At 39.4% G+C, this 9,763-nt stretch overlaps 1 protein-coding gene and 1 gene segment (V, D, J or C); one reads left to right on the top strand and one right to left on the bottom strand.

The window, feature by feature from the left end:
- Positions 1–418: 418 nt before the first annotated feature.
- On the bottom strand, positions 419–1,214 carry LOC141784482 (Ig kappa chain V-VI region NQ2-48.2.2-like). The segment is given in 4 exon segments: positions 419–433; positions 499–611; positions 701–1,018; positions 1,163–1,214. Coding segments are annotated over 4 exon segments (489 nt in total).
- A 6,500-nt stretch (positions 1,215–7,714) lies between these two features.
- LOC141784483 (prostaglandin D2 receptor 2-like) lies at positions 7,715–8,845 on the top strand. Its single transcript, XM_074662319.1, has one exon. The coding sequence runs from the start codon at positions 7,715–7,717 to the stop codon at positions 8,843–8,845; it is 1,131 nt and encodes a 376-aa protein (XP_074518420.1).
- Positions 8,846–9,763: the final 918 nt, after the last annotated feature.

Consider the following 9,763-nt stretch of genomic DNA (forward strand, 5'->3'; position numbering starts at 1 on the left):
ACACATAATGAATATAATGAAAAAAAAAGATTTCAAAAGGAACATTGGTGAGTATATCTAGGTACCTTTTGAATGTGTTTTCTTTGATGTTTTACAGAGGATGCAGATCAGGATTATGTTTAAGACTGCAGACACAGGCAGCGCTGCAAGCACACAGTACATTAAGACCTCTTCTGTACCTGCTAAGAAATAAAAAAAGAAAAAAGAAATAAGCAAAAGCAAAAAAAGAAGGAAAACTACTTATTTATTTTGAATATGTTACTTACTTCTAACATGCAGTCTCGTTCCAGTGCCCCAAAAAATATCAGCACAATGAGCCACAGCGCAGTGGTACATCCCAGCATCAGACAGGCTGACGTCCCTCTTTGGTAGACTGTAGACACATCTCTGGTCAGGAGGCCCCGGCCTGGGACCCAGTTCAAACTGTCTGCTGCTGTTTGTGGGGATGTACAGGATTCCAGTGTGTGAGTTCTCTGAATCCTTCTTGAACCAGTAAACCCTGTGTTCTCCATCACAGATCCCGATGTGTACGGCACATGTCAGATTCACAGAGCCTCCTGACTTCACAGACTGAGACTCTGGCTGCAGAATATAAGACCTTTGACTGGACTCTGCAAACAGAAAACACACATTAGAACAGACAAATAAAACAAAATACTATGAAAAACTGAAGTTAAGTCCCTGAGTCTTCAGTACATACCTTTTAAAACTAAGAACACTCCTTTATTAAACTCAGTCACTGCTATGTCGATCTGTCCACAGTAATACATGGCTGAGTCTGAGTCCTGAACATCGGAAATTTGCAGGTGGTAGAATCCTTTTCCGGTAAGAACTGAAAACCGTTTGTCATCCTCAAACTGGCCGTGGAAGCGGTTGGACGAACTTTGATAGAAATAGGAAACCATTTTGGGTTGCTCCCCTGCGACCTGCTTGTACCAACACAAATGTCTGACGTGTTGGTCAAAGAAACACTGAAGAGTCACATTCTGTCCGGGGTCAGCGTAGAGCAGAACACCGTCTAAAACACAAAATAGCAAATTAATGTATACAAGACTTTACAAATTGAAAAACATACTCACATATCATCTCAGATTCACTCAGCATTTACAAAACCAATAAATCATCTTAATTAGAGTGAAACGGAGAGTTTGCAGCAGCGTACCTGCGATATGGAGAAGAAAAAAGAGCACGCAAAACCTGAGCATCCTACAGTCTCTGACTCTTCCAGCGGAATGAAGCTGTCAGCATTCAGGTCAGACACAAAAGCTACACCTCCAGCGGAAAAACGCCCCCTTTGTAACATGGTGGGTACAACTTAGTAGGTGTCTATACTTGCACAAAAGGAAGTGAGTAGCCTAGTTTTTATTTTCTTATGCTCAGATTGTTTTTTTCTGTATAGGTGGAGCATTCTTCGGGTCATTTCACAGACGCTACCTCTATTTTCTTGAGTCTGAAGTTGACTCCTTGGTTCATGTTAACTTTGTAAGAACACTTGTGTCTCCATTTTTTAAGAACATCCAGCCTGCTGGGTTCTGCATCCGTTCGTGGATGCCAATGACACTTCATTGAAATATCACACCAGGGGGCTCACAACACTGAAAATAGACACCATTGATGTGAATTTTGGTAATAAAGAGAGCAGATGTTGTAAAAATAGGTCAGGCAGAATGAGGCATGGCAAAGGTCAGATCTGTACATGGACAACGCTTCATATCATGACTTCATAGCTGTGTTGATTTTTGTATCCTCCATGGTTAAAATCATAGTCGGTTTATGGAAAAGAAAAAGTAACTTCATTTCCACTCATTGGTCTTCAGTCACTCATAATTGTGTAGCAACAGGTAGAAACCCATGACATCAGTTTGATGCATTGACTTTGACGTCCACATCGCCAATGACAGCACACAGCCCACTCCCCCAACACTGGGAGACCCTACAAGGTGATCAATAATCAGCTGGCTCTCCTGGGTGCTGTGAGGAAGATTACAACAGATATCCAAAACATAAACCACACATTAAAACAGCTGCTGGATATTTTTTCAAACAATCTTTACCCTCACATATTAATGCATCGCCTCAAGACAGCTTATATTCTCATGAAGAGGACCTGCAACAGAACCTGTGAATGAATATGTTAAGTACTCAAAAGACCAGCAGGTGTCACTGTAAGCCTACAACACAAACACACCGGGTGGAACAGTTCACATGTTTTGACGTGTTCATGTCAGAGTGGATATGTATGTGTGTGTGTGTGTGTGTGTGTGTGTGTGTATATATATATATATATATATATATATGTGTGTGTGTGTGTGTGTGTGTGTATATATATATATATATATATATATATATATATATATGTGTGTGTGTGTGTGTATATATATATATATATATACACACACACATTTTTTCCAGTTGTTATAATGAAGGGAAAGCAGGTCACAGTGATCACAACCCAAAAAGATTAAAGACCAGTGTTTTACCAGAACATGAGAAGTACCATGTGTCACTGAATGTTGGTGGAGTGAGATGCTTCAGTTTTGTTTTGTTTTTTCAGACTCAGCTTTTCAAACACACATATTTATACTTCAATGGCACAGCATGAAATGTGGGGACAGTATCAAAAACTAATAAGTAGTAATAACCTATAGGTAGGGCTGATTACTGTGCAACAATAACTAGTTTACTGTCTGGAAATAGATCTCAGTGTATCCAGATGGCTGGTTCCACCTTTTCTTCCCTGGAGGTCACCAAAGGTGTGCCTCAAGGTTCAGTCTAAGGATCTATGTTATTCTCTGTTTATATTAATATTCTATCTGTCAATATGTTGAATGTCTCATATCATTTTTTTTAAAATAAACACTCGACTAATTGCTCCTTGTGTCAGGAAAGAAAGTGTTCAGTTTTGCTGCTCCTCATGCCTGGACTGCTCTACAGACTGAGCTTAACCTGTCTGAACTCATTTCTCTTAGAGCCTCCTGTTTCATCCTGATTGACAAACGAGAAACTACGATTTGTAATTTATTTTGAAATTTATTTTTTAAAGTATTGTTTCAATCGTTCTTTTAATGATTTCATTGTACTTCTTTTTTTTTTTTTTTTGGATTTTCCTGAATTTCCCCTCGGGGATTAATGAAGTATTTTCCATTCTAATTATTTCTTATGACATGTGCTGATGACCTTTTGGCCATGAGTTTTATCTGGTTAAACAAAATGAAAAAAGGAATGTTTTACATTTTAATCCAGAGTGGGTTCTTCTTAATCTCCTCTTCCGAAAATAAAATAAAATAAAATAAAAAATAAAATAAAAATTCATGATGATTAAAGTACAAGTGTAAGTCTTGTATTGTAAATCACATGTTGTTGTTGTAGAGTGAATAAGGAGTTGAAGAGTGGGTTCAAACACTTGCAAGAAACACCAATGTTGAAAAAAAAGTCAGGTCTGGGCTTGCTAACTGTGAAAGTACAAGATACATATAGAAAGGTATGTAAGTGTTAAAGTCACGCCCCAAAGCAAATAGACTAGCAAAGCTGCACTTATGGTGCAAAACAAGGCCGCCACTGAAATGTGAGAATAATACGTGATGATCTTCATTACATCATCTGAGTTTTTTTTGTTATATTTATTACTTTTATGAAAGAAGCTTAAAAAGATCTGAAAATAGTGAAGTGACTGTTTCTGCTCTTGAGGAAAACCCTTTGTTTTGGTCTGCTAAAGCTCGTGTGACATCTAGTGGCAGCGCTTTGTAAGTCTTTCTGACACCTGACCTTTGAGTTTGAAGCTTTCTCGACTAAATGATTGGCTATTGTTTCAGCATTTCAAGGTTGTTGTGTCCCTTTAAATCTTAATATGGCATACATTACTTTTCTTTTAAAGGTCATCAGACTTTTTTTCAGTCCTAACCTGTGCAAAAACAAAAGCCGTTCAAGATATGTTGATCATGATGTTGTGCGGAAAGGTATCTTGAGATGATTCAAAAATCAAATAATTGTTCATAAACTATAACAGTCATTTCCTCTCCTGGTCTCTTTTCAGGCAGCTTTTCAGATAAATCACACCCTATTTATACCAGAGATCTGAAAATAATGTCAGAGGTCTCAACACATTAGATACAGTTGCCTCCTAAGTGCACTTAGTCTTGTGAGAAGCAACTTTGAGGTTTTTGACTTCCTATTATTGCCGTCAAACAGCTTTGAGGATAACACTTGTCTCACTTGGTGAAACAACATGACAGAGACCTGACAGATCTGACAGAGACACAGAATCAAGTGAGTGTTGCTTTGTTGTTTTGTTGAAAAGGCCTGTGTGACAGACACATCAAAAGGTCAACGTCTATTCTTGTTATTGCTTTTAAAATCTAAGCAAAGTGCAATGGAAGATGTGAATGTTAAGTGATTTTTGTCCTTTTTTTCCTGTACAAAATAATGTACAGGATGTGACTAAGAACATGATGTTTTAAATGTTTTCAGTTCAGACTTTCTTTCCACAGAATTACGGTATAAATTACAAGTAAGGGCTATTTTGGGATCAGACTTAGTTTAATGTAGCTTAGGGAACTACTTTTTCATACTTAAATAATATTGGTCCTTTTCTAACCAAACCATGTTTTGTATGATTTAACCACTACATGTGCTATGTGGTTAGATTTTCATCTTTATTATGATACGTCATTTGGAATTTAGTGTTTGACCACCTACTAGTTGTGAAATTTTGGTTGTGAGCTGTCAGCCCACTCACTGTCATATCATACAGCTATTAATAACACGCTGCATTAACACACGTCATAACCTGCGAGAAATCCTGAGGACTAAACCACCACTTCAAGAAAATGCTATTATCTTGGGCTTTTTTTTTTTTTTGGTTCGTTTTGTTTTCAACATATTGTAATATTCTGTTACAATGTTCAGTTTTATGTTCCATTACCTTATCAGATGGTCTAATGTAACACAGATGGACCTAGACGCACACAGAGGATGTGGGCAATGTGAAATACAAGACTGCGACAGATACAGCTGGGCCACAGATGCTGCAAACAGACTGATAAAGTCCTCTTTCTCATTGCATTGCAAAAGAAACACATACTGTGGTTGAAGTTAAAGATCAGACACATAGTTTTTTTTTTTTTTTTTTCTATATTGCACCCATGCTGCACCCAGTGCTTTCTAAGCCTGCAAAGATGGATAGCTGGGTGATGATGAAGGTATACACTACAGTTTTTCAGAGCGCACATGAGAGTAGAAATGATTGGAAAGTTACAGTCTAAAAACATGCTCATCAGGTTAAGGTTAGGTGATTCTAAATTGCTGTAGGTGTGAGTGTGTGTGAAAGGTCGTCTGTCTCTCTGTGTGTCAGCCCTGTAACTGACTGACAACCAGTCCTGGATGTATCCCACCTCTCACCCTAAGACAGCTGGGATAGACTCTGGCTGCCATCAACCCTGAACAGGAAAAGTGTTAGAAAATGAATGAATGGATGAAAATGAATGAACAAAGACGGGACAAGGGGTAAGATGTTAAGTTGAAAGATGTATTTCTATAAAACACAGAACTTCTCACCTCCTTAAAGGAGACACTTCAACTTTGAAGCCTCTTCTTTTTCCTTTTATTCCTCTTATTCATTTTTTAAGGTATGGTTAACACAGGTGGATTTGCACCATAACAATGTTTTAGTATCTTCCCCATTATTTGTTTATACATAAAATAGGCCAATCATCTTTACATTCTGTTAAAATGGGCAAAATTTCTTGTATGTTAAGGGAAATCAAAACTGACCTTCAATGAGAACCTGCACACTTGAAAAAATTTCCAGGTCCAAACTTTGTCAGACTTCACCAAGGATGTTTGCATTCATGGCCAACGTTTTGAGAAAGACCCGAATTTTGGTTTTCACAAAGTTTGCTGCCTCAGTTCTTATGGTGGTAATTTATATTAACTCTAAATTGTAAAGAGTGATCAGATGAAGTGCAGTTGACTGCAAATTTATTCATTACTTTTAAAAATGGCCTTAATGAAAAACAAAACTCAGTCCACTCTCAAAACTTTTTGCTGCGACTATACGTAGTGAAGGAGGGCTAAAGTCCATTTTAATTGCTGATAGTTACTAAATGTCTTAACAAAAAAAAAATATTGGGTTAAAAAATGAATTCATGCATGATGCATGAACCTCCTTAACATGTTTCAGTTTCCTTGTTAGTACTTTTGAAACCCATAAACCCTGATCATTTCTAAGGAAGAACAGCTGCTTTAAAGATTCATGCACAGAACATTAGCATACGTAGCAGTGAGTCATCTGCAAACAAGCAGAGCTCTCACCTCCCTTACATCTCATGTTATTATTCATTTCAGGTGTGAAGTTGTTTTTTTTAGCTAGTCTTTAATCAGTCTTAAAGTGATACCAATGCAGGAGCTTTCAATTCAACAAGAGTACCAAGAATGAGACGGATCATTTCTTACAGCTATGTTAACAAAAAAAAAAAAAAAAAAAGCTGTTTAAATTATATTATAAATAAAGCTAAATTAAAATTCAGCCTTGGCTGTTGAGATGGATCAGTTCACCCGAGGTCTGCCAAGCTAACCTGAGTTGCAGCTGGGTTAACGGTGTTTACAGCTGCCTAGCAGAGGCATGTTGCTTATTTAGGTGCTTCTTGAAAGCAGAGCTAAATTAGGTGATTGTGCAACAGCCTAGTAGCAGCAAAAACAGATTAAAAAAATCTGGCTCCACCCTCCATCTTTTTCAGTCGTTACTTTTTAAGGCTGATTTGGTGGCCACTGACAACAAACTGGTTGTGTCTGCAGTGGTGGAATAACTTTTTGTGTCTGGACATCCATAACCATGGTTGCATTGTTTACACACAAGATTTCACCTGTTAGCAGCATGTAGCATGTTGATGCTAACAGGTGCTGAGGCTGGCGTTCCCTGTGAGCTGAGGAGAAGGAGGCAAGGACTCTGTCCTGATGCTCCAATATGAGGTATGAAGAGATGAGTTTGACCTTGGAAAGATCGATCTCCAATAAGATAGAAAAGCTAGCGATACTAGCAACTGAGGGAATCCTAGAAGTCAGTGTAGCATCATGCTATTCACAGAGACTTGGCTAATGGGGCTAATACTGGACATGATGCAGAAGAAGTCCGGCTCAGTCCTGGACCCTGTGAAGGTGGAGACCAACAGTTAAATTATGGCCAAGCTGTCGTCTCTGATAGACTTTTTTTTTCTTCTTTTTAGTTGACACCTATTATGTTTTTCTATTTCAATATATTCATGAATGTTTTGCACCCAAAACTTTCTTGTATGGCTGCTGTGACTTTGAATTTCCCTTGGATGATTAATAAAGTATATTCAGTTCTACTCTGAGTGGGATGATATCATTTTGTAAGCTCTTTTGCATTTTCTAATGATTTAAACAACAACAAAAAAAGACTAGTACTGTCCACAGAGGGCACCTAAATCACCAATATATGAAAGTTCCTTAAAGGGGTTTTCAGAGTATTTCAAACATATTCTTTGCACAAAACACAACTTGTGTTTTCTTTAAATTTGCATTGAATTGTGATGCACTAAACCATTATCCCTAGGTTAAATCGTAGAAGTAGTAGAAGTAAATAATCAGATTAACTGAATTGTCTTCGCTTTTCTTTGTCTTCCTTGTTTTTAGATCTGTTGTAGATCCAAACGGTGTGAGGTAGAAGACGAAGACATCAGCTTTGCAGGCCATCGCTATGGTTTACTGTCCTTTCTACAAGGAGGCTAACTCCAGCATCAGCCCAAGCAACCAGACAGCCAAAGAAAGTTCCATTAATTATTTCACCATCACTCTCCATGGCTTGGTCTCTTCCATTGGCATCATAGAAAATCTCCTCATCCTGGGAGTGGTGGGCTTCAATGTCCGCCGCTCTGTGATCAGCATCTGGATCCTGAACCTCGCAGCTTCTGACCTGCTGGCCACCGCTTCTTTGCCGTTCTTCACTCTCTACATGGCTCGAGGCAACACTTGGACGCTGGGAACCACGTTTTGCCGGATTCACTCCTCGATTTTCTTTCTCAACATGTTTGTAAGTGGCTTCCTTTTGGCCGCCATCTCTGTCGACCGCTGCTTGGTGGTTCTCCGACCTGTTTGGGCTCAGAACTACAGGAGCATCCGGCTTGTTCGGAGGATATGCAGTGTGATTTGGATCCTGGCTGTTCTCTTTACTATCCCCTTCTACATCTTCCGTGACACCATCACCTTACCTGATGGCAAGATCCAGTGTTACTACAACTATGCTCGACTTCTCCCTAGTGAGCCCTATGACCTGGGAAGTCTGTGTCAGCAGCGTAAGGAGTCTTTGGCCTTCATGAGACTCTTCCTTGCCTTTGTGATCCCTCTGCTGATCATAATCTTCAGCTATGCTGCCGTGAATCAGGGCTTGGCACAAAGAAGCCGCCGACGCCCTTTCCGTTTCGTTCGGCTCGTGGTGGCCGTGGTTGTATGCTTCATACTCTGCTGGGCTCCCTACCACACATTCATCATCATGGAGGTGGAAGCACCAAGAGGACATCCTGCACAGAAACTTGCAAGCAAGGCACTCCCAATTGCAGCAACCATCGGCTTCCTGAACAGCGTCCTGAACCCCGTTCTGTATGTGTTCAGCTGCAGTGACCTGCGCCAGAAAATCAGACATTCTCTTGGTGCCGTGATGGAGAGTGTTCTGGCTGAAGATCTCGCAGACCTGGCCCGGCGCCGGAGCACCGCCCGCTCCATCAGCACCACTGAGGTAGTGCTGAAGCCGAGAAATTCAATCTCAGCCTTGTGTAAGAGCACAGTGGAGTCTGAGCAGGACGGCGGTATTGCTGACCAAGTTGAGAACTGAACCAAAACATCAGGATCTTTCTGATAGGGGTTTGGCTTCTGTCATAGTCGGTCTGCCTCCTTGACAACAAGCCTTTATTTGTAAAAAAAAACAGGCCTTTATGTATGCACTTGTTTCTCTGTTGTCCTTTAATTTCAATGTATTATTTTTGTGTGTGGTCAAACTGCACCCTCATTCTATTCTTTTTGTGTTTTCCTTACTCCACATTTCCTGCTCAGGTTTTCTCATATCAAAACCTTTCAAGGGTCCCCAAAAGGCAAACCAAGGCCCAGGTTAATAAATTGTGAGAGGATTAAAAGTTCACGAAATGTTCTTGTTTTTTACTGGTGCTCCTTGAAGTATTTATTTGTACTTAAGCTAAGCAACCCCACCTAATGCTTCTAAACCAATAAAGTCTCTTCATTCCAGCCTTTAAATATTGCTGTTCTGCATGCAGACAAACGTTTAGAAGCAAGGGGCAGACACAAGGACAAAAGGAGAAAGAAAATTAATACAGACCAGATCAAAATCTTCAGACCATTTGAAAAATTGCTAGAATTTACATTTTGCACATTTGGATCTTAACAAGGTTTTGAGTAGAGCGACAATATGCAAAAGCAATAAGCGGGCGTGTGAGAAAAAGCACTTGAAAAAGTGATTTATTGAAAACAAGAAGTAAACTGAAATAGGCTGTTTATCAGCTGATCAAAAGTTTAGGACCATTGCTCAAAAATGACAAAAAACTCTCCAAACCAAAACAATTTTTTTTCTCAGTAGGACTCAGTAATGAGTAGCTCCACTGTTCTTGTTAATCACTTTACAAATTGGTTTGGGCATGCTTGATGTGAGTGTTATGTGGGATGGTCCAAAGAGTGATTTTATTCTCCCTGAAGAAGTCCTTCATGAAGGATGTCCGCTGCAACATCTGCACGTAACCAG

The sequence above is a fragment of the Halichoeres trimaculatus genome, unplaced genomic scaffold (genome assembly GCF_033239565.1).
Source record: "Halichoeres trimaculatus isolate MK-OKI-2021-1 unplaced genomic scaffold, fHalTri1.1 fHalTri1_scaffold_22, whole genome shotgun sequence".
Taxonomy (NCBI): domain Eukaryota; kingdom Metazoa; phylum Chordata; class Actinopteri; order Labriformes; family Labridae; genus Halichoeres; species Halichoeres trimaculatus.